Source organism: Sturnus vulgaris, chromosome 25, assembly GCF_052056855.1.
Source record: "Sturnus vulgaris isolate bStuVul1 chromosome 25, bStuVul1.hap1, whole genome shotgun sequence".
In the NCBI taxonomy this organism is placed as follows: Eukaryota; Metazoa; Chordata; class Aves; order Passeriformes; family Sturnidae; genus Sturnus; species Sturnus vulgaris.
The window spans coordinates 2,407,329-2,432,704 of record NC_142267.1 but is presented as its reverse complement, the minus strand read 5'-3'; the positions used below and the strand labels follow the sequence as shown (position 1 = coordinate 2,432,704).

The 25,376-nt window shown below is 40.1% G+C and overlaps 1 protein-coding gene across 8 annotated transcripts in view; it reads right to left on the bottom strand.

The window, feature by feature from the left end:
* The window catches only part of PRKCZ (protein kinase C zeta), a 40,822-nt gene extending 20,656 nt beyond the window's left edge, over window positions 1–20,166 (bottom strand). For 2 of the 8 annotated variants that reach the window (XR_015808405.1, XM_014883968.2), the window contains exons 1-6: window positions 19,841–20,166; window positions 18,871–19,057; window positions 15,120–15,241; window positions 13,194–13,283; window positions 12,767–12,817; window positions 247–332 (exon numbers count right to left, since the gene is read on the bottom strand). Coding sequence is in view for 3 of the 8 variants with exons in the window: in XM_014883968.2 (XP_014739454.2) it covers window positions 247–332; window positions 12,767–12,817; window positions 13,194–13,283; window positions 15,120–15,241; window positions 18,871–18,941 (420 nt within the window). In the remaining 5 variants the exon portion in view is untranslated. Of the gene's footprint in view, window positions 1–246; window positions 333–449; window positions 712–9,040; window positions 9,341–9,407; window positions 9,834–12,766; window positions 12,818–13,193; window positions 13,284–15,119; window positions 15,242–18,870; window positions 19,061–19,840 lie in introns of those variants that run through there. The other 6 variants (XM_088178686.1, XM_088178689.1, XM_088178687.1 and 3 more) reach the window with 6 other exon arrangements.
* Window positions 20,167–25,376: the final 5,210 nt, after the last annotated feature.

The window sequence follows — 25,376 nt, the reverse complement described above, 5'->3', positions numbered from 1 at the left end:
TCAATATTTTAGAGACTTTAAAAATAAATAATTTCCACCAATCCTGTATTAACTCAAATTCAAACACTGCCAAGTTTTTCCTGCTCGTTATGACTCCAATAACACCGCAGAGACCGAAATGTCACATCAACAAGCATCCTGCTTTTCCTTTCTGTCCAACACTCCAACACAGAAAAAGCACAGACTGAGGCAAACAATGAGCACAGAACATGAGCAAACCCCAACGTTTCATGCAACAGTACTCACTCTGTTAAAACGTTTGGCTTGAAACAAATGCCCATTCACTCGGTACAGCTTCCTCCATCTTCGGGCTCCCCGGCGGTAGATGGATTCTAGGGAAGAAACCAGAAAGGTGTAAAGCAGCAGCATGGCAGCCCAGCAGCACCACGCACAGCAGGGTAAGCAAGTTGTGACTCAGAACAATCTTGCTTTCCTAAATATCAACGCACAGCCACAATCCCTGGGGATTTGGATTTTTTTTTTTTTTTTAAAGGCGGCCGTGAGTGACGGCTGGGGCAGGATGTGTTTTCACCGCTGCCTCTCCCTTCCCTGCAGCCGTGTCTTCTTTTCCCTCACATGATCATAATCCCGGTCCAGCCCCGTGCCCGCTCGGCCTCAGGTGAGAGACAGAGCTGTTAAAGGAGCAGCTCCTCGGGGAAATGGCGCTGCTGCTCTGCCCTGGCACCTTCAGGGACACGCACAAAGGATGGCCGGGACTGATAGCGTGACACATGGTGGGCACTGATAACACCTCGCACATGTAACACTGAACATCCTGCAAGTCTGCTGACTGACATTCATTCACCTCATTTTTACCTTGATAGTAAACATTACCCAAAAATATTTCTTTTGTTCGGGTAGGTCAAGTGGAGGTCCATGGTTATTTTTAATATATTCTAAACATAATAATAAATCATTTAATTTGTTTAAGCCAAACCCAGCATCTACCCTGAGTTACTTTCGTTGTCCCTGTTTATATGCAGATGAGCAGTTTCTGTATGAATAGCTAATTAGAGTTTGATATTTAATATTAAGTGTTGTGCCACAGGGGTCCCTTTTAGAGCTGCTCACAGCTGTAAGGGTGACACAGCCAAGCCCTGCACACCACCAGGGTCAGCAGCTGCCCACAGCTGCTACAGGTGGGTACTGTGGGGTACAGGGAGGTATAAAGACTGATAGACTTGATTTATAATTGATATTTTGTCAGAATGAAGCAGACTGTACATTTATAATCCTCAGGAATTAATGCAAAAGCATCTTACATTTTTATCTTTAATGTTATGTTCAAGTTTCAAACATTCACACTTGAAAGATGAAGACTTTTTTTAATAGAAAAACACAGACATTGTCTATGTCAAATGATAATGAAAGTAGTAAAAAGTTTCTTCGTCAAGAAATTATTTTAACATTATATTGAGCAAGCCAAAACTCACAGGCTACTGACACAATGTGTGAACACTGGCTGCAATACTGAGTCTGATTTTAGATCCTCTATTTTTATCCTTCTAAAGGAAGCATTGAAGTTTCTGTGATTCTACATATCTACAGTGCCAAACCCCCAAACACTCATACCTACTCTATTTGTATGTGCAAATATTTACTGTGCAAGCATTTGAAACAGATACTGCACTGTTAAACTAATTGTTAACAATTTGGACAAAGAAAACCAACCAGCTTCTCAAAGCAGCTAAAAGACTGCACACCAAAAGTGGCAAAGATAAAGAGATGTAGACTGGATAAGGCCATTTGAGTCAAAAAACTCCTCAAAAACTGCCAAATATCAACTTTAAAGCAAACTTTTCTCAAGTGCAAAGAAAATTAAAATGAGAACCTGGCAAAATGACTGCAAAGTTTTTAACTAAAATGTGCTCAAACACAAACACCAATGGAAAACCCTTCCACCATTTCTAGGGTGACTTTTCACCAAGAGGAAAAAAATCTCCACAAGGATATTTTTTCCAAAACAGTTAATTAATTCATTAGACAAAGCACCATATGGAGGCAACGTAATACATCTGTGATCTGAACATTAGCTTATCACTGACATGAAGAATATTAAGTGAATGATAAGTTAACAAGCAGCTTGAGCTGATGAAGTCTGTAAATACAGGAGCAACTCACCTCCCTAATTAATGATAAATATTAAATCAAAGGCAGGGTTTTATATCACGTACTTGTGGGGCAACAGTCTAACAAAAACTGAGCTTAATATAGACTAGCTTTAAAGAGTAGGAACCCCCACAATTTACCTCCAGGACTGCTGAGGTTCAATGCAAAGATTGAGGCAAATCAATCCCTATTCCCTGGCTCCAAAAGGGGCCAAGGTAAAAAATGAGAAAACAGCAATCCCTGCAAGACACACCTTTATAGCACACGTTCTATTATTACTACACATTAGGATTCAATTTCTCTGTCAGAATAAAACACTCTTGTTCACTGAGGATCCAAAACTGGGACAAGTGGCTGATGCACCACACGGTTGTGCTGCCAGAGACCTCAACCCCTGGAAAACTGAGCAGGCAGGAACCTTGTGAAAGGGGACATCCTTCCCAGAAATTCCCCCAAGGATAATGCCAGGCTATAAAAAGCAGTTTGGGTTTTCAAGATCATTGTTATTTTGAAGTATTATCAGCTACAAGTCCCAGCTAGAGCTTTACCAGACCAAAGAAACCACCTTGAACAATAATCAGATTCATAAAATGGCAGTAAGTGCATACCTTGAGTTAAGAAACAATTTATTGTGTGAACAAAGCTCTCATCTGGCTTTGCATCTCATCCCTTCACATGGCAAAATGAACCCAAACAACATTTTCAGGGACATGTTTCTAGAACATTTCAGAATAAAACAAGAAATTGATTCTGTGATTCCTGGTAACCAAGAACTAAATCAAGTTTTTACAGGATTGATCTCAGCTACCTAGAAGGAGGAATGCCACCACAAAAGTCTGATTATTTAATTACTGAGCTTAATGAAAAGGGCTATTTTTAAATTTATTTCACAGTACACATCAGTTAACTCATTAAGGAGTTCGAGTTGGCTTCTTGCAGGCTGAAGGAGATGATATACCCCTAATTAAGCAAAGTAATCTTTCCTTGATGATTAATATTAAACACAAGACATTGCCTAAAAAAAAAATTATTTTGAACCCTCATTTTGTATCTGAAAAGGTTTCAAGAAAAAAGTAAAATCGATTTTAAGCTCTTAGAAGGGATAACAATTTTTAATTGGGCAACACAAATACATATTTTAAATATAATGAGGGTACAGAACTTCATCTACTTCCAAGATTGGAAAATTGAAAGAAAAAAACCACAGTTTTTTTCAAAGTAGAAGTACAAGGGAAACAAAAATACTCAAAATAAAATTAACCAGCTGCCTCTATCTAAAAAGCAGTAGGGAACAACTGGCTGTTGCTGCTGTGCAATTCTTCCCTCTGTTGTCAAACTGTGCAACTACAACCCTGAAAATAGATTTGATATTGGCTTTCCAATGATATTTTTAAAGACTGGGTTTAGTCTTCTTTCCTCATCTTTCAAAAAATATTGTAGAAAAATGTTCTAAGGAAAAACATGAACGCACAAATAAAATTTAACTGTGTATATAAATGGCCAAGCAATGTCTACTGTTCAGTGTTAACTCCAAATGAACTTGTCTACAGAAGATACTCCCCAATTTCATAATGAGCTCTGCAGAACTTCACAGAAAGGATGAGAACTTTGCCTTGAAAAATGTAACTCGGAAAAGCAGGAAAAAACAGAAGGAGGCACTATTACTTCCCAAATGACAACACGGTTTACATCAATGAAGGGCAGTAAGACGGCCACAAAAATTATTCCCTCTTCTTTTGGATTTCCAAATGTAATTCCAAAGTTGGCTTTTATTTGATCCAGCTCTAATGAAATCTGCTCCTATCCTGAGCACAGAGGTAATTTGCTATTGCTGCAAATCACTTCTCAGAGATTAATACTTGTTTACAGGCCAATTACCCGGCCTGCCAGCTGGACACTACCAGAATGCCCAGTTTTTGTTTTGTTCTTTTAATGTTGTGCTGAGCACACAAGTGAGCATTCTTTCAAAACCAACTCATGAATTACAAGGGGGAAATTGATACTGGCATTTTAGATAGACTGGACTCGATAAATTACATATAAAGGTAGAACACATTTTTGGGACACTAAATTCTAAAGTACACTTTGATAGTACATTGCTTGACATCTGTTATTTAATTTCCTACAAATAGCTACATTGAAACTATTAACATACTTCAGAAAGCCATTTTAAGACATATATTGAATGTTAACTGGCCCTTCTTTTTATTAGGAATCAGCTGCTATGTACAATTGAAGTTGGAAAATGAAAAGAGCATCCTTAACAACATGGAGGTATTAAGTGCTTTGACCACTTGCAGTTATTGCAAAATATTAAATGGCCAGAAGATAGCTTTTTAAAATTTGATTTAAGGCCGATTAGCACTTGGGAAACCACCTCCCCATCCTTTTCCAACATACACTAAAATTAACTACGAAGTCAGATCAACATCTGTGAAGAAAAAGCAGAGTTAACACAACAACAATGACCAAGGAAGCGTAGGATCAGTGGAGAACCAACAAGGAAACAAATGTCCCACAGAGCAGCAGCATTTACCCAGGATTTATTGCAGCACAGCTGGGTGAACATCCTCCCCCACTGCCTCAGAAGGGGCAGCTGAGTCCCCCTGCACTGCACACACCCCCAGTGCTCCCTCCTGCCTGAGCTCTTGGATGCTCACCTTCAAATCCTGCTGCTAAAATGGCTCCGTGGCACTGCAAGGTGACAAAGTCACACCTCCAAAGACAAGGCCACAAATATAACAGCACTAACAGCTCATTTGGAGCGAGTCTCTGACTCACAAGTCTGTGATTTTACGTGCAAATTATCAGACTAACAAAACATACCAAGTGTTATTAGGAAATTGTCACTAAGTGCAGTCCAGCAGTGACCATGTCCTGGTTCTGAGCATCTCTGGGCACATCAGAGATCAGACATTGTGATCAGAGATCACAACCTGCTGATGTCCTTCCCTCCTCAGCCTCTTGTGCTGACACTCCTGCTGCTCACAAGGCTGTCCCAGACACACCATGAAATGCTGCTCTATTTGCTGTTCTAATTTGAAAGAATGTTATAGGAAGGGCCAGAAGACAACTGGTGGTGGATCCATGCTTCTGAAGGTGATTAACGTTTTTGTTTAGGAAAGAAAAAAAGGTTCATATTTTCCCTTCTCTAACTGAGCCCTCTAAGCAATTTTCAATTCACACCCTTCCATAATGTGCAGTTGGCTCCTCTGGTTCCAAAGTCAGTGGTCACATGAACCCCAAAACCAAACTTGCATTGCATGGGTAATAATAAGTCCAAAGGCTTCTTTTGATGATTACATCATTAATTCTCCCAAAATAAAAATCACTTTCATTAAAAGATTTACTACAATGAAAAGTGAATTTAATGTTCTATTAGCATCATTCAGGAACTATATTAGCATGTTTTATCAAGCTGAAAGAGTACTGAGCCAGTACTTATTTAAATTATTTCATTCTTTAATTTAGCTAACTTAGGACTGAAATACAGCAAAATGAAGTTCTGAACATTTAAGCAACCTGTAGCATCTGCATCCATTTTTCAGGCCACTGTTTTATTCTGAAACAAACCTCTATGTCTTAGTACATCCATGAAACAATACTTTCTGTTATAAAGAAAAGCCTGATAACAGAAAGTCTTTGTCTTTTATACACCCTGGAATCAGTGAAGAAAGCAACCAAAAAAGTGAGGAGCAACCTAATGAAGTTTGCTGCAGGAATTTGGTTCTGCTGCATCTCATCAGCAGCCTGCATGATTTAAGACCTGCTGGGAGTCTCACCCTAGACCTCACAGCACACATTTTCAAGAAAATTTTCATGCTTTGAGCACATGTAATTCATATCTAGGGGTAACTGAAGGGGGGAAAGAAGTTCAGTTCTTGTGCCTGAGTGTGACAGCAATCAGAAGGAATTCACACGGTTCAAGTGTCATCAGTTAAAATTTGGCCAGATCTAGTTTTCACCTAGTCTTATTTTTTTAATCTTAAAAAGCAAATTATGACATGCCTATTGAGAAGGTCAAAGGAAAAACAAAAAGCTAACTAGTGACAAATCCCTGAGAAAGCATTTTAGAAGATTTTGTTCTGAGTCCTATTTCCCCAGCTTCTTGTCCTTTAGAAAACAGTTAACTAATTTATCTTATCCTGTGCCAAACATTATTTTAAAATTAATTTAGGCATATTTGATCTATTGTCTTTTTCTAAGTTGGAGTCTTAGTCTTGTCTCCCTGCATTGAAACATTGTTATGGACTGTCCCATACATCCATTTCCCCCTCATTTTAGAGTTACCTGGACAATTCTGCTTGTATTGCAAAGTGCTACTGCACATGAAGCTGATCAGAACTACCAAAAGTTTCCAGAATATGTGTTTGGAATGAAACTGAAATTAAAGTTAGGTAACTTTTTATCAGAGCTGACTAAGTAAAGAACAGTGAGTCTTGTGCTGGTCACAGGCACCTGCACTGCTTTACTGAAGAGCACTAGATGAGAACCTAAATTATTGGAAGAAGCACAGAATAGCATTATTAGTAGTAAAAATTTATTGTAAAAATGAAGGCCATATTAAAATCCTGGAGTACTGCCTTCACACAGTTTCTGGTTTCCTTTTAAACATGTCCTCAGCCTACAACTCAAGGACAAGCCCTAACAGATACAGAAGAAATAGCAACAGAACTCGAGTTACAAATGAGGCACTTTCTGGTCAATATTGAGATGAGTTTTTCCTTTTTCCACTCTCCAAGGCAGCTCCTTCCCCGTGTGGTTTCAGGATGAACTGCACAGTTTGCTCACCCTTCTCCCCGCCAGCGATCAGAGCTCTCCTGTGCCTCTCCTGGGAGCCACCCTGTCAGCAAGCCTCAAGTTTGCTGCTTTTTGCTTTATTTACCACCCAGACTTGTACTACTGCAAGCCCTAAGATGCTACAACTGCTCTCAGAGCCTCCCAAGGTTTGCTCCTGGTGCTCTCCACTCCAAACGAGCAGCAGCTGGAATCTCACACACAGTCTGGTTTCTCACAGCAACTCCAAAATCCAGGAGATCGATGTTGGAAGAGCCCATAGACCTGCCCTGCAGGCCTCTGCTGTGAATTCTGTGGCTCAGTTCAACATAAAAAACCATACCTTGCACAGAGCAAGTAATTTCCAGAAGTATTACACAGAACCCAAGTACAATATGTAATTAACCTTGGATGTATAAATTAGGAGGTTACATATTAAACAGCTTTTCCAAGCTACTGAAACACACAGGCCTAACTCAGGTTTAGCAGGCCCACAAATGGTCACTAATTCCAGCAAAACCAAAAAGCTTCATCACTTCCTTGCCCATTTAGTTACCCAAGTGCCTGAATATCAAGAGTGGATTTACCAACTTATAAGAAGATATGAGACATAAAATAGGGAGAGGAACTAGACATTACATCAAAGAGAAGCTTTCTAAAACCAGGTGACATCCTTTCTGCATTTAATATACTACATTCTGAGTAACAGCTAGGAGAGGGGAAGTGGAATCAAGAAAAAAAACACATTATTTGCTAGTACACCTTAAAAACTAGTCCATGCATTCCTTAGCCCATTGTAGTTTTAGTCAATAGTTTATAAACTGCAACACAAACATCTGCACCCAATACCTTTAATTAAGGGCAGAACTCAAATCCCACAATCAGACTTGTGCTTTATAATTTTATGCCTGAATTATAAAAAGAAACGTCCAGGGCTTTATTCTTCATTGGATATTTCATAGCTAAGAAAAGTGTTGAGATATTGTAGAATTAAAAATCATGACATGATTATAAGCAAACCAGACCTTTAACTACAATTCTGTTCTCAGTAACTCATGCTGCCTCACAATCTCTTTTTCAAATATGTCACATATGATACAAACGTGGTGCAGTTCAGACAGAGGAAGAGATTTCAAGTATTCTTGAGAAACTATGACACAGCTATTTTCAAATCCTAAGCAAAAATATCTTACATTAAAATAGTACAGTCCCTCCCTCCCCCCCCAGTTCAATTACTAAAATCCAGGAGAGGGTTACTAGCAGTTTCAAAATTGCCTAATTATCCAGTGCAATCCAATCTACATCTTCAGAACAGTCTCTATGGTGGCAATAGTTCTTTTCTTCATTGGGGGATTAAATTGGTTCACGTGCTCTGAATAACCTAATCACTGCTGCCAATACAGTAACAAATGAAGGGAAAAACCTGCCTTATGAGCTAGAAAAATATTTACAGGCCACACTACTCCAGCAAGAAGCCTTTTAAGGCTATTTTACAGTATCAGACAGGACATAAGGCAAAATCAAATAACTATACTTAAAATAAAAAGCCCACGACAACAATTAGGTTACTAAGATACCTTTACTCGAGCCTATGATGAAATTGTCAAGAAAGATGGCTTGGGGGGAAAATGAAGTCCAAACACCTAATGCTAAAATACTGAGCAGATAAACAAAGAGCACAGGAGACAGGCACACAGTGTAATCATTAGCAAAAAAATAAGGCAGCAAAATCAGCCAGAAATACTAGATAATATAAACTATCACACTAATGTCGTAAGTATTAAAACATTACAAACATATTCATTCTCTTCTGTTAATTAATTTAAAGGTTTCCTAGTCTGCATTCTTCTATTTAACCAAGCCAACAGCAAAACAACCCTAAAATTTGCTGGCACTAGCCAGCCAAACCCAAGATGAATTTTAATATTAAATACACAGATCTATTCGTTAAGCAGAAGTGAACTAGCACAGCTCGTTCTGACAATATTAGAAACTAAGTAACCCTTAATTCAAAACAAGTATTTTACAATTAAAAAACAGCCATCTATGACAATCCACTAAGCAGAATTCAACAAAAAGGCCTCAGAAAATGATGCTCCTAAATGATTAGCCTTTACATCAGCAATCCTACAATAAACAGGCCCTGAGCACATACCGTCAGGGTTTTTGGGATACATTTCTTTCATTAATCTCCAATATTAGCAGCAGCAGCATCACTCACTCTTCTGTTCCTTTCCTTCTAAAATACATTCCCCAGGAGTCCTTTCAATGCAATTTTATCAGCATTTCCAGGAGGTCTCTCAGCCACATCCCTACGCACAGAGGCGGCAGGAATCTCTGCATTTGTAACAATCCATGGCTGCAAAGGAGGGTGGCAGGCACAGCGACTGTACCATAACCAAAATGCTGAGTTCTCTCCTCTCCTGCAGCACACGTACACACAGCCCGCGTCAGTGCCCGCCGCTCGCAACACCAACCACAATGATGACACAAAATCTACAGAAAAAGCATGCATTACTCACTGGGTTTTATTCTTTAGCCTCTTCAGCATGTAATTCTTTACAATGTAGTAGGTATGAAATGAAACATTTTCCCTTTATTCCACGGATGCCGCTGTGTGAATACCATTAGACACCAAGGACAATAGGCAGGATCAGCTCGAACATTAAGAGCAAATATTTAATGGAAGACTGGTTACCCCCGTCTCTCCCTTTCACATCTCTGCCTCATGTATCCAGGCACGGGTGGTACTGGCTCCCTTGAGAGGCTGTAGCTAGCAGCTGAGGCACAACTAAAACATGGCATGGATGTCAAGGAGCTGATGTCACCAAAACAAGCATTTCTCTGATAAACCCAGCAATTCCGTTAGGGAAGTCCTACAAATCGATGGGAATTGTTCAGCTGGACGTGCTGTGTTACACAATGCACTGCAGCACCAAGAGTGATAAATCACATCAAGATCTGTCAGGGTAAATAAGCTGAGACTCCAATAACTAAGTTATAAAGCTGCCAATCAGCTGCTGGCATCCACACGCGCTGTCAGGAGCGCTGGCACCTCGGGGCACGGGAGAGAACGCACCAAACGCCTCTGAAACAACCTTGTTTTATTCGCTTCTGAAAGAACAGCTCATCTACCGAAAAAGTAAAAGTGAAATGCAAGACTGGTCTAAGTCTGCCATTTTTATCAGGAAACACTGATCAAATACCCAAGGCTCCAGTCCAGCAGATGCTGGGAACGCCTGGGAGAGGTCACATGCAGTGTCTGGGAAGGGATGGGAGATGTTTCAGCCACGCTGTCACCTCACAGCAGCACTGCCAGCACAGTCAGCTCAGGGAGAGGGGCTGCTTGTAACACAGCTGGGCACTTACACTGGGAGCTGGGGCTGGCTCCAACAAAAAGCACAGAAATTCAGGAGCAAAGGAATACAGAGACAATACAAGTGCAGATGCTGGAGACTGTGCAAATTCTGTCTCACAGACAGCACCACATCAATATAAGAACAAAGGTTCTTCAAGCACAGAAATAACTTTCCTTAAGTCATGCAAATGGAATTGAAATATTACTCATGTGGTTTATTTCATTAATGGATTACAGGCTTTTATTTCAAGCTTTACTGGGCTGGTACAATCTCAAAACCGTATCAATTTAACAAAGGTGAGGATAGGCAGCAACTCTATCATTAAATTTCAACATAAATGTAAACCCTCCAGTCTGTATTCCTGCACTCTTCTTCCAAAGGATTACTGTTGTGAAGGAGCTGTAAAGAAAAACTCTACAATCCTGCAGAAATACAGATCTGCACTTCAGAAGATCACAAACTATTGGAACGAGCCACTCCATGACCTAACATGGACACATCTGAGCAACAGATTGGAAATGCAATTATTTCACAATTGGATAGTTTTATTAAAAATTCCATTCCAAACTGTCTGTAGTTCTGTAACAAACCAGTAATGCACATTTAAAACTGCTAATTTAAGTAGCAGCTCATTTTGGATAGACCAACTACTTCACTGTTTATTTGTCTCTGGAAAAAACCTGAGGCAAACTCATAAGCTCCTTTAGAGTACAAACGTGATGATCCAGAAAACATATACATATATTACATAATACTCTCACTTTTAAAAGGATTTCCTATAAACATAACTACAGCAATAAAGATACAAAATAAGAATTGAAAACATGATGAATATTTTCTGAGGCAAGGACAATATTTCAGTCCTGACAAAATAAAGTCCTTTAAATAAACTGTTATCACCAATATCAGTAACGTCTCCATAGAGTCCAAGTGCAATGCAGATGTTTGTTGTGGGTCTTTGGCTAACAAGCCATAACACTGAATGAATTAGTCTATGTTAAATTACAATTTAAATATAATTTAATAGAGTTGTTGCAAAAATATAGTTATACCTAGGCCACAAGGCCCAATTTCCATGCAGGCCTCACAGATGCAAAGAGGTAATGTGCATCAAATGAATTTATGAAACCATGAGAAACCTGACCAGAGATCCCTTATCAAGCACATCCAACTAAAAAGGCTTTTTCAACAATCTGAGTGTGATTCAACGTGACCTGTAAAACCATAGAGGGAGAAACACCCTACAGACACAATAACCAGGTCAGCTGAGCCACACTCAGCTGTGCCTTCTGCAGTTCATCTCGTGGCTTGAGAGAACTAAAACTTCTAACAAATTAACACAAAAAACTTTCCTACTAGAATATCTACACCTTTAATGAGTTCATTAAATTAGGTGTCTCAGGGATAATTTCTTTAACTCTTCTAATCATAGCAGAAGAATCTTTATCTGTTGTCCTTGTTCAGCAAATTAGAGAAATTAATGTTGTACATTTACTTTCTTTTCTTCCTTTCTACAGGACAATTTTAAAACCTAGCCAACATGAAAACTTACCTGGTTTTTGCAGTCAACCTTTCATCTACTGTAGTTTAAATGTAGAAAATCTTATTTGAATTCTAATGTTTTGGTATTTATTGCACTTCATCTTCATAGCAGTTGTCAATAAAGCCATTATTAGCATATTAGCATTATTTCTCTGATTATAAACAGTATTCACAACTTTTACCACTGCACTACTCATCTTTAGCCAGTCTGTCAGTGTAAATCCTGATCAACCAAGTACTTTTCTCCTAGTATGCATTACTTGCTCTTATCAGCAATTAATTTTATCTCCCCTTACATTTCTCAAAGAGAAGAGCAAAGGTCCTTCAAATTCTTCAGTCATCTTTTCTTTATACTCCTGTGAGCAGCCAAGCATCATCTGGTACCTTTGGCACTCAATTATTCCCATTCCTTTCCTTAACATTTACCAAGATATGAACTAAAGTCCTGATGCCATCCCTCTGTAATGAGAACTGACTATACACCTATTTAATCCTTTTATCCCCGTGCAGTTCAGGCTATTGAAATATAGGTAAACCATATCAATTATGTGTCCTTCCTCTGGAGGTTTATCTACCTCTCACAGGATTATTTTTATAGAGACTAATAACCTCTTCATTAAAACGGTTCTATCTCCCTCTTCAGTACATCATTTCTTTTCCCTGAAAGTTAAAAAACCAAAAGAACCACAAAAAAAGCAAAGACCTACATTCAAATATGCATCCAAAATCCTGTTGTCTCTTCCTCTGAGTGCATCAACTACAAAACCCAGCATTAATCCTCAGAAACATTAAAACACTGCTACAACACTGATTTATGCAATTTCTTTGTTGACTAAATGTTAAACATTTTACATTCCTTTAAGAAAACAAAACAGATACACACAGATGTAGCCCTAGATTATGAAAAATCTTTTAATATATTTCTTTTCCATGGGACCAAAAAAAATTTAGCTAGAATTTGGTAACATTTTAGTACTCACGATCTTCTCCTGGACAAGGCATGCCGGGTTTCTCTGGAGTACTTGGGAAAACTAAAACAAAAACATTAGATTTTTAGGGTAAAAGATTCTCAGTAGTATTTTTTCCTTGATTCTTCAATATATTTACACACTGACAGTTTTTGGAAGCCTTTAAATAATTCTACATAAGAAATGATGCAATCAGAATTAGGTTCCAGACTGGCAGGAGCTTACACTGGAGTAAAGCATGAACAAATCTGTGCAGTGCTGAACTCAAAGCCTCCTGCACAGTTCCAGCTTTGAGCTCCAGTTCCTTCTCAGCATCAAACTCCAGGGCAGCAGCTACACAAAGGATACTCTACAGGCAAAGGAGTCCCTCCAAGCTCTCACTTAAGCAGCTGTTGGGATTACAAGACACACAGGGGATCCTGAAGTGTGCAATACTTGCCATGAATAATCAGGCCTTCGCCTCTGTTCTGACAATACAAACGGAAGGCTTCCTCCAGCTCCATCTGAGATGAGATGGTACAGGGGTCACCTAATAAAAAAAAAAAAAGCAACACACAGGAAAGTTTATCACTAAAGAATTCAGTGGAGGATTTCAATTAGTAAAAAACGTACCAGCTTCAAGTATTCCCTGTCTTTTAATCACTTGATATTAAGCTGGCATTTTGATTAAAGTCAAAATGGAACAACACAATTATTCCTTCTAATTTTATCAAAACTGAGTAGAACTACTATCCTATAAGGTAACAAAAAAAATAAAAGTGAAGAGATATGCCTAAAGATTCCCCCCATTTTCTTGTTGTCTGCCTGGGGTCACATTATCAGCATTACCTTGGGAGGGTTATTTTTGTTAAAACTGGATAATTAATCCATAAATCCACTTAACCAGACACACGTGAAGTACAGTACGTCACAATGCACTGAGAGCAAGCAAAGGAGCAAAGGTGTCACTCTGAAGCCCTGTCCCTTCGTGGAACAGCCACCTTCCTGCAGCACACCTTGGGTGACCTTATGATATCCAGGCCAAGTGATGACACCAGTGTCAAGCCACATAATAAACTATTATTTCTTTTTTTAAAAAATGTTCTTATTTTGTAAAATGATGAATCCAGGGCCCAGCTACCTCTCTTTGAAGGCCATTACTGTTGATAATCTATAAATGCAGCAATAATGCAACATGAAAGACAAAAGAATTATTTGTACTGCAAATCAACAATCCATATTCCTTATATGTTTATGGGATTTTATCATAAGTGAGCTATTCATAGCTCAAAGTTCTTGGATCTTGTTAAAAAAAAAAAAAAAAAGGAAACACTATAAAAGCCCAACAGAAAAATCTATTTTCTTCATCTCTTGGTAGGTTTTGTTTATTCATTAAGCCATCGGCAATTGTTTGCTTTTAGTTAGTTCAAAGAGAACATCTGTTTGTGCAATCAGTCAAATGAACTTAAATTCCATGTGGCAATAAGTGGAAACACTTGCATGCAGAAATAGAATAATTCACAAAACCCAGGAGGATAGAGGACAGACAGAGCAGATTGGCTAAAACTCAACAACTCAGACCCAGGAATCAGAAAAAGTTTGTACAGATATGTATTTAACCAAGATAAGAGGAAAATACTTACTAGAACAGAGACTAAATAAATTTGTTTTAATTTCAGTAAGCTTCCAAAAGCCAATGCAACAGAGAGCCCAACAAAGAAACACTGAACAGGACTCGTGTCTTAGAATCCTCCAACTCAAAACTCAGGGAGTTTTCTTCTTCCTGCAATAATCTTCCTTTATTAGCAGGCATGCAGTTCAATCAGCTAAGCACAGGCAATGTAATTACTTTCCATGTCCTTCTGATCAGGTTACTTTTTATTACACTACCATTAAACTGAGGTTGGTACAGTCGTCTCTATCCTTGGTATTCAAAATATAAAGAGTACAAATTCTAAGTATTAATACTAATCCTTGGTGTCCTAAAAAGGGCTGAGTCGCCTTTGACTACCAGCTGCCTCCTTCCAAGGTCAGTACTTTGAAATTCCATTCACTCAAACAACACTATCAGCTAAGAGAGCAATTAAAAAACCCAAAACACACCATTACAACCATTAGCCAAACCAGTTTGGTATTTTTCCACCTTTCTGTATTCAGTTCTAGTTCTGCAGGCCTTGGCTTTGAAAAGGTGCTTCTGTAGAAGTGAATTCAAGTGCTACTGCAATCAACCCTGATGTCTTGAGTCTCATTTCTGCAAGCTTCCTGCTCTGTACAGGGCTCTGTAGTCAGGTATTTAGAAAAAAAACCCTCCACAGAATATTTGTTTATGTAAGTTCCTCAATGCCCTTTCTCTGAACAAACCCTGAGAAGTATTTCAGTCCAATACCTTCATCATCAATCCACTTGAGGGTAATTGGCTGCTCCTGCTGCAAGTTACACATCTCGTGCACTTCATCACAGAGTTCAGCATAGCTCATGGATGCATCCAAGTTTGTTATCAGGATGTCCCTGCAGGAGATGAAAACATCAGCTTTTATCAGGAAATATCTGCATATTCCAACAATTCTATCTATGGACACCAAGCTGCAGAATCATACAGAAGGAGCATTCCTCATATAAAATGCTCCCACAATGCCAGCAGGATTATACTTCACAGTGCTTAACTTAAAAAAACCCTGCAGTATGGAGGAAATAAATGTGTTAATCACCCATCTTTAATGCATGTTTACTCAGGTGAGCCAAGCTCCCTTATTATAATTATCAGCCTTTGAAGTGTTGTTAAAAAACAAACCAGAAGCCTCAGTAATATTTTTTTTTTTAATCCAGGTGCTTCTTCCATCAGGAGACAAATAAAATTATTGTAAATTCCTTTTAAACTGTAGGCTTTTCTTCACATCCACTATACTGTTTGAGATGAAGCTCTGATTAGGTGAATTCTCAAAAGATGTAATTACAGGAAAATTCAGATATAATCTTACTCAAATTCTGCATCTTACACTCTACCTTTGTAGTGTTTAGAGACCATGAACCCCACACTGAACTCTCTATGTAAACTATACATTATCTCAGGAATTTGTGACAATAACTTTAGATATAATGGAAGTCCACAAGTCCTGTCAAAGCAAGGCAAATATTGAAGGAAAAAAGAAAATGCAAAACAAAATCTGATGAAACAAACAAGACTTTCTATTATTTTCAAAATATTTTCCTAATAACTGACTCTAAACAAGAGCAAAAAGAAACAGGAAATGAACTGAAATAATTTCAACACTTTCCAGAGGACAATTAGGAAGCTGTTTTGTAGTTAATGTAGTTAATTACAATGGCATGTGTAATTCTTTCCCCTTTTAGTTGAATACAGCAAATACATCAGAAGTTGTCCAACATGACTGAGAAAATTTTCCTATTTCCACACTGTGTGACGAGTCATTTTAGAAAAAATGTTATACAACATATTCTGCCTATTCATGTCCTTCAGCCAGCAGTTGAATAGTACTACACTGAAATAAGAAACTTAAACTCCACAACTTACATTTTAAATTATATGCATTAATAACTTGCCATTTTGCCTTTGCTGAGAAAAATTACTATAAGCAAAGCTCTAAAGCAATCATCTTAAAGAACTGTACTGTTTCAAATTCAGATTAAAAGCACTGCTACCTTTTCAAGTGTATCTTTAATCTGTACTTTGTAGAGCTCTCAAAGAACAGCAACTTAATAATTCTTCATAACAGCAACAGCAAAAGAAATACATATGCTGGCTGCCAACCTGTAAATCCATATCATCCACAACAGAGAGCTGTCAGGTGAGGTTGAGTTTAAGAACATTTCCCTGTCAAAGAAGTCATGTTCCATGCACTTATGAAAGTAAGAGACCAAACTGGTTCTCACAGCAATGTTTGAGGGCTGGTACAATGCTCTGCCCCAAGACAAGGTCACCAAGAAATGCAGGTCATCATTTAATGCCCTGCCACCACAAGCCACTCACGAATTCAAGCAGCTGTAGGTCTGTGGTAACCGTGGACAATCACACTTTCCCAAGTATCTACACAATATTCAAAAACTGAAAATACACTGTAAAACAACACTACTACACACACTATCAACTCCAAATAAAGCTGGCAAGAACTCATCAGCCTTGAATTGTTAAAATTATTATAAGAAATGTCATTCTACAAGTAAATTAATGAATTGCATACCCATGATGTCCATGTTCCTTTGAGATTTACTGTATTTAACTTTAACATCTCTACAGCCACATCAGGCAATCAGGGCACAGGGAAGTGAAAACCACTCCTTGTTTAACACTAAATAATCCAACAGGACACTCAAAAATATATATTTGAAACTGGACATTACACAGTAATATGAAGAGATAATGACCAGTAAGTTCTGTATGAGCAGTTAGAGCAAGAGAAATAATTCCAGTGACAGATAAAACATGTCACCTCTCAGAGCCAAGATAACACACAGCAAACCAGACTGCACCACTGCTCTGCTTCAGTGATTTCAAGTAACCAGGTATAAACTAGAGAGGAAACTTGTGTAATTCCTGGTTCATTATTGCAGTTACTTCGTTTTTCTTTTGTAATCTACTCTGGCAGTGATTTCTACTGTGCTATGTTAGGAACTCTGTCACACCCAGAAACAGGAATACCTGAGATACTCAGCCTCCAGAGATACACTCAACACTCACATGCTTGAAAGTTCCTCATGCTCAGATTTCTAACAGGCATTTCAATACGGCATCTGTACTAGTATTTTAATTTTAGCAGCTACTTGAACAAGTTATTCCCTAATTCTGAAGTTGCCTAGCATCAATGATTTCCTGCAGTCCATCAAACTTGTTCAAAAGCTGAGTGAAGGACTGCAATGGAGATACTGAGATGATCAGTTATAGAGGCTATAAGGCCAAAACCAGTCACACAATTTGATCAGCAGAAAAAAAAACAAAATTCATAGAGCTTGGAACTCTTGTTTGTAAACTGACTTCTACAGACTTCACAGCTAATGCAAAAGACTGAATGTAGTGTTGCAGGAAAAACTACAGTAGTTAATTGTAAAACATGGGAATAATAATTACTTGACTTCTAACATTGACACAATTATTATCACCTCCCCCAGTTCTGCACAGACAAGTTCCACAGACACACTCCTTTCACTTTATAGCAACACTACCTGCCAGCAAGCCACCCCAAATTATTTACACCCAGTTCTACTGGTGTTTGTAGTGCCTTCCCTTACAGAGCTGAGGCAGCTCTGCTATTACATTTCCACATTAATTAAATTGCTCTAGAACTCTAAACTCAGAACCTGAAACTACATGGCATTGATAAGCAGGTAAGTTTAAAAAGAAAGCATTTTGATTTCAATAAAATTTGTGAAGTGACTTTCATAACTACATCACATTTAATTCAAAACAGCATTTTTCTACACCATAAGGTAAGAACATGCACAGTAGTAGCTACATTTACTTATTTAGCAGTAAAACATCAGAAAAGATCACTCAAGCCACTTATTAAATGTCAACAAGTTCAGTCTAAATACTTCCAATCAATTTAAGGATCTACTTGGGCCAAATATTTAACTCCTCAAATGCCTTAAACTCAGGCCTTGAAGGAAGACAGGAGAGACTAAAGCAACATTATTTTACAAGGTCCTCAGAGTGGACCTTGGCAAGCCAATTAGATTAAACACACCTGAAAATTCAAATTTCATGTTGCTGCAATAAAAGCTTGTTTCTACTCACAACTGAGTGAAGTTAAAGGATCATGACATTCTGATTATAGACAGGATAAAACATAAGAACTGCATCTAGATGCAGGAGATGGACCCAGACCTGGCTGTGACTATGGGAATCAATAATCCATCAACCCACAATAACCGTGGGTTTGTTAGTTATGCACATTTTCTCCCCTTCTGAGAGAAGAATAAATTAACTTTTCTTCTTGATCAGCATGCTGCAGGAGTCTGGCTGGTATTTTAATAGCTCAGAAGTTTACCTGCCTGATCTGACATTAATTACAAATCCACCAAAGCCCTGTTTACTCTATCACTAGGTCAGACCACAAACTCCTGCTCAATATGCTTCAAATATAGACAGGTCACAACACAGAGGAAAGGACACACTGACTTACCCACTGTAGTGTGTTTTCACTCTGATGAAGTCTTTGTTCAGATCAATTTTTGAGCCCATTTTGCTAGGCATGGTCTATATTTAGCAGCTATATAAAATCGTGCAGAAGTAAGTTGATTCAAGACAGGTAACAGATTCTGAAGACCTTCACATGTGAAATGTGCTTCTGCTCCAGATGATTCTCAATCCTGCTGCATAGATAAAAAACCAGAATATTGATGAATATACACACACTGGTAAACAAATGAGTTGTGTCAAATTTTAGAAACACAAATAGTTTTACATAGAACAGCAAAAAATCAAAAGGAGAATATGCAAAAGGAGAATTAACTTTTGTAACCTGCACAAAAGTTAAGTGAGATTGGTTAAAAATACCCTGCACAATTTAGCTTTACAGAAATATCCTAAGCATTTGAAGATGTTTTCTTAAAAACTCATCCAACAGCTCCCTCCTGACTGAAATACTCCACAGAAGTTTTTATTTATTCATCAACATAGCATCTTACTCTTTTCTCTCAAAGAATCAAGTAACTAAAAATAGCTTTTTCTGTAAATAAAACATTGTAGCAATTACTATCAGTTACAAATTTACCCAAGAGAAGCAGCAGAGGGAACTCCGAGGGGCAATTTAGCATACCTTTATGATTGGAGCCTGACAAACATCCTGTTTATTCCAAATTACCACCTCACACATGAATGTGTGTATCCAGACACCTCCCTAACCCCGCTGTCCGGGCAAGCCGAGCCACAGGTACCGGCGGAGCGGAAATTCCGAACCTCTGGACCCGACCCTCCCAGAGGGCTCAGGGGAACACGCGGCCCCTTCCGCTCACCCGGGATCCCCCCTCAGCCCCGGCCTGCGGGGAGCGGCCAGGACGCGACACGGTCTCTCGGGACGAGGAGGCGCCGGCACTTCCCCGGACGGAGCGGGCTCTGCCCGGCCTCCCCAGCGGCACGGTGCGGACTCCTACCTGCTCCGAGCGCCGCCGTCCCACCCCACACAGCGGGGCTCCGCGGCAGCAGGGGCCGCTCCCTGAGCCGCGCTCGGCTACACCTCCGCGGCCTCAAGTTGTTCAAAGTCCCGCAAGGAAGTTTCAAGCGGACTTTGCCTCGCTGCCGGCGGTGCCCCGGCGAGGAGCAGCAGCGGCGGCGGCGGCCGGCGGAGGAGCCGCGGTGTCCCTCAGGTGTCCCCTCAAGTCCCGCCCCAGGTGCCCCCAGCGCCCCTCAGCCGCTGTCCAGGCTCAGCGCCCCGCGCCCGCGGCAACATGGCGGCCTGAGGGCGGGAGCCGCAGCCAATGGGGAGCCAATCCCCGCCCGGGTCCCGCCCCCCCGCCGCCAATCGCAGCGCGGGAACCGTTACCTGGGGAGCAGGAGCGTCCCGGCCAACCAGAGCGGGCGGGGGGGGCGGCGGGGAACACCTGCAGCCAATGGGAGCGCGGCGCTGCAGGGAGCGGCGGCTGAGGGAGCGGGGGGGGTGGGGAACAGGTGTGAGGGGACAGCGCTGAGGGGACAGGTGTGAGGGGAGTGTGCTGAGAGGAAAGCGCTGAGGGGACAGGTGAGAGGGGAAAGGTGTGAGGGGACAGCCCTGAGGGGAGTGTGCTGAGGGGACAGGTGTGAGGGGAGTGTGCTGAGGGGAAAGGTGTGAGGGGACAGCGCTGAGGGGACCGCGTTAGGGGACCGCGCTGAGGGGTCAGGTGTGAGGGGTCAGGTGTGAGGGGACTGCGCTGAGGTGACAGGTGTGAGAGGACAGTGCTGAGGGGAAAGGTGCGAGGGGATAGCACTGAGGGAAAAGGTATGAGGGGAGTGTGTTGAGGAGACAGGTATGAGGGGACTGTACTTAAGGGACAAGTGAGGAGGACAGTGCTGAAGGGACAAGGGTCAGGGAACTGGTGTGAGGGCACGGGACATGTGTGAGGGGACAGTGCTGAGGGGACTGCTCTCACGGGACAGGTGTGAGGGGCTAGGGGACATGTAAGCGAGGATAGGCGTGAGGGAGCTGGAGTGAGGGATAGAGGACAGTGCTGAGGAGACAGGGGACATGTATGAGGGGACTGGTGTGACAGGTGACTGGTGTGAAGGGGACGGATGTGACAGGATGCTGATGAGATGGGACTGGTGTGATGGGACCGGGGACAAGTGCTGAGGGGACTTGTGTGAGGGGACAGGTGGGGAAAGACTGATGTGGGGTAGAGGAGAGGTCCTGAGGGGACAGGCGACAGTTGTGAGGGGACAGAGTTGGACAGGACATGTTCTGAGGGGAGAGGTGCTGAGGGGATAAAGGCCAGGTGCTGAAGGCGCAGGTGTGAAGGGACAGGCCCTGTCTGCCTCCCCCGGAGCTGCTTCCCAGGAAATCTCAGCAGGAAGCCACAGCAATGATGTCCAGTGAGTGTCAACCCAGCATCCAGCCCAGGGAGGGGCTGCTCAAAGTGGCTAAAGCAGGAAAATCACAGCTGAGATAATAAAGAGGGAATAATATCAGACTGGCCACACCAGAGAGCAAAACAATCTATTAGTGGTGAAACAACCAGAGTTCCACAAGAGGCAGTCTGTGACATGGTTAATGCCCTTTTCTTTGTAAAGTTGGGTTTGGATGTTTTTCCCTAATGATGCTTTGATATTTTGCTTCCAAACTGTGAATCCTCTGTGACTGAATCAGGATCTCCTGTGCTCTCCTCACAGAAAGCTGGGATGGTGAACGCAGAGAGTCCTCTAGTGGAAATGCTGCTCATCCTGCCCAAACAGCTGGTTTCCTTGTGTATTTTAAAACTTTCCTAAGCAAAAAAGCTATCCAAGCAGAAGGGTTGCTTTGGTCCTTTTCTTGATGTGTTTATATCCCCCATTGGGCAATATAACCCACCACATTTGAAAAATAAACAAGTTGGATTAACCACAACTGTTATATATATATTTTTTTTCTTTTTGGCTACCTGGAGTTGAGTGGTCATGATTTGTATTTTGAAATGGAAAAAAATAATTGGTCCTTAGTGTCCTGCTATTCCATGTGTAGACCTACATCAAGGTTTTGCAGGCACATTTAGCACTTTCTCAGCACCTTTGTGGGACTTTTGGGGTTTGTGTGTTGGACAACTATAGTTGGCACTGGTTTAATTAGCAGTTAAATGGGAAAATGTATTCCCATCAGTCGAGATGTTTTCTCTGAGACCAAGGAAATGTACCCCATGGCTTCATTTATCAGTGTTTAATTAAATTATTTGTGTGTCCACTGCTAATTTTATCTTATTGGGAACTCTCATTTGGTTTCAAAGTGGGCCCTTAAATCTTCATGTGTTCCAAATTTCCCTGTTTAAAATGGAGAACATTATGTAAGGCAGGTCTACAAACATAATTCTTTCAGGTCAAGGTAGACTTTGATCTCCATGTCACGTCAATTAAATGCTTCAGCTCCTTGAGCTGTTGCATTGGGAGATAAAAGGTTCTTCAGAACTGTGATCTGAGGTTTTGGGTGGTTTATTGCTGTTTTTTCTTCTAGCACAACTTACCAAGGAGAAAAGCTCAGGTATATTTTCAGTGCTTGATGAAGAAATTTCAAGCATAATATTTTTACATCTCACAGAGATATTTTGTAGTTGTTCACTTAGTATCCATGCTGTTGTTTTAGAAGTCTTGTTTTGGGTGGGTTTGTATTTTCTTATATTACAAGGCTGTTTAAACAGTTGAATTTCTTAATTGCTGCTTCCCACTTCTGGGCAGATGGCAGTTTTGGAGAGGACCTTGGCTTTGCTCTGTGCATTAGCTGACAAGGTTGTAACTGGTTTGAAACACAACAAGTTGTAAAACCTGAGTGTATTCCTGACCTTTGTTTCCCCATTTATTTTTCCACATGGCAGGCATTGCAGTTTTGTCTTCTACCAAGCCATCCTCAGTTTAAAAGTTGCACTATTTTCGTCTACTGCATCTAGACTTGAAGATCTGACAGGCTCTTACAGGTAATTTTATTTTATTTTATTCTATTCCAGGTGTAAATGAGATACCTAAAATTTTAGTTCTTTTAAAAATCACTATTAGTATCTTTTTTTAAGAGCCGTGATCTGAAGCATTCTGTTTGAGAAAGCTAAAAAGATGGGGTTTTTTTCAAATATTTCATTTCTGAAATTCTACATTCAACCTCAGCATCCAATCACGCCACAGATTAACTCCAGCAGCAAAAATGTGATTTATTAAAGAATCTCATTATGGTAGTCCAACTTCTGCAGCCTGGGAGTCTGATATTACCTCCTTCTTCTCTTGTCTTTTTGACTAAAAGTTATGAGCATTCTGAGTGTGGCTTTCTGAACAGTCTCCATTATTTCCTGGCACTCTTGTCAATTCCTTTCGCGCTGTACATCCGCCCGTTTCCAGCAGATGGCGAGAGATTCCCAGGCAATTCTCTGGGAATCACGTTGTGCAGACGATGCTTACAAGTCATGTGTCTTTATTTAGTGCTTCAGAGTGTTGAGAATTGTCCTTTAAAAATTAATTTTAAAGGGAAAAAACCAAATCTTTGGGTTAATGATGGCATTAATCTAAAGTACAGCTTGAGCCATGAGACACAAGGTGCTGTCAAGGCTGACCAAAAACTCCTCCCTCCCAAACGCTCCAATGAAAACATCATTATGGCAGCTACTTCTTCAAGATAATTGTTGTAAAAAAGGGGCAATCAGTAGTGATTTCACCTCGGTAGAAGACAGGTATCCTGTTAGTACTTGAATTCATGACTCAAAATCTTCAGCTATATTAGGACCTTTCAAGTTTCCAAGGTTTTAAAGATTTAATAGGGATTAGAATGATGCTTTCACACTGTGAACTAAACAACAAAGAAATTGAGAGAGACAGCTCGTATCTCCAAATGCATGTGAAGTGTGAGTAACCAGTTCTGTATCACTTCAGAATAAAAATGCCTCCCCATAGAATGTCTCTTTAGCAGATCAAACCAGCAGCATGTACAGGCTGCTCTCCAGCCTACTTACTCTCTCCTTTTGCCAAGGAAGAGACTAGATATTGTTTCCATTGAAATAACTGGCAGTGAAATCCTTGGGTGCAGTGGGAATGAATTTGGGCCAGATGCCACAAAGTTTGGATAAAAATAATAAGGCAAAGTGTTAATATATTTGGACATAAACAGGAGTAAAGCAGATATTCTACATGATATCAGAAATCACCATGGTAATTCTTTGTAGATTTTCTTTCTGGCTTGAATATTAGTGTTTTTCTAGTCTGTGTTAAAATAGACAAAATGAATAATGTTTCAAGACTATTTTAAGCCAACACCTCCCTTACTTGTCTGTCTTATATAAGATAGAAGCAACTAGAAGCTGACTCTCTTGTTGACACCTCATTAGCCAGGAGGAGAAAGAATTCTATGAGTAGCCCAAACCACACATCTTTAAAAGCCACTAAACCCAACCTTTGTGCTTCTGTATTTACTTTTTCAGGATATTTAAACAACCTGTTTGATTTTACTATGTGCACTCTAATTGATAAAGAAAACGTAGAACCTCCTGTCTTTTATATATATGCACATACAAGCTTGTACATGTAAAAGTTTCACCCACCAAGAGGAGGGTAGGATAATCTTGCATATATCTGTAAAAAATGTAGCTAAAGATGTACAGAAATAGATATTTTGTATTTGTTGAAAGCTGGAAGAAATGCAGCAATAAAGGAAGAACAGCAGGGATGCAGCATTACACCAGATGTTTTACAGATTACTCTGTATGTCATCACCCAGTCTTTATTTAATCTTAAGACTGTAGTAATCGTAATACTGGAATAGCTCAATGGCCTATATATTGTTTTGCTACTTCCAGCTCTGCCTGTTCCAATTGGCCAAAGCTGGCCAATTATTTATTGTTGTACAAAGAAAAATGTTCTCCCTACTCCACTTGGTAACCCCATAAAGGAAAATTGAGTTTTGTGATATTTATGCTGCTCTCGTTGAGATTGCTTACCCAATAAACAACTAATACAACCTGGATTTGCTAGTAACTTGCATTACCTAGTAACTGTGTTAAAGATGTTTGGGCCAAAATTAGGAAGAAGACTTTCTTTAAGAGTGTGGAGAATTCGAGGCATGACTTAAACGATCTTTTTCTCTCTATTGCATGTACGGGGTCAGTAGTTTGCCGTGTAAGAGAGTGAAACAGGGAGAAAGTGTGTTTGTGTGGGAGTGTGCTGCTTAATTATCACAGGGTAGAGTTTCTTGCCTTTTATGTAATAATCATTGGAAGGTACAAAGGTTTGTCAATTGAGACTTTCAGTCTCCCTGGTTTTCATACCTGGAAAAGAAGATTATATTAGTTCTGCCTAATATGTTCTTGTGCCAAAGAGAAAAAAAAAATTCCTCTTCTTTTCCCCTTTCCAAATGTAAAAAAGGGGAAAGAGAATTGAGGATCAAGTGAAATAGAGGTATTGTAAGAGTTAAAGAAAGGGGTAAGTTTCCAGAGGTTTCCAGTGTCTCAGAAATGCAGGATATTTGGATTTATTTTTTTGGACCAATCTTTTCATGGA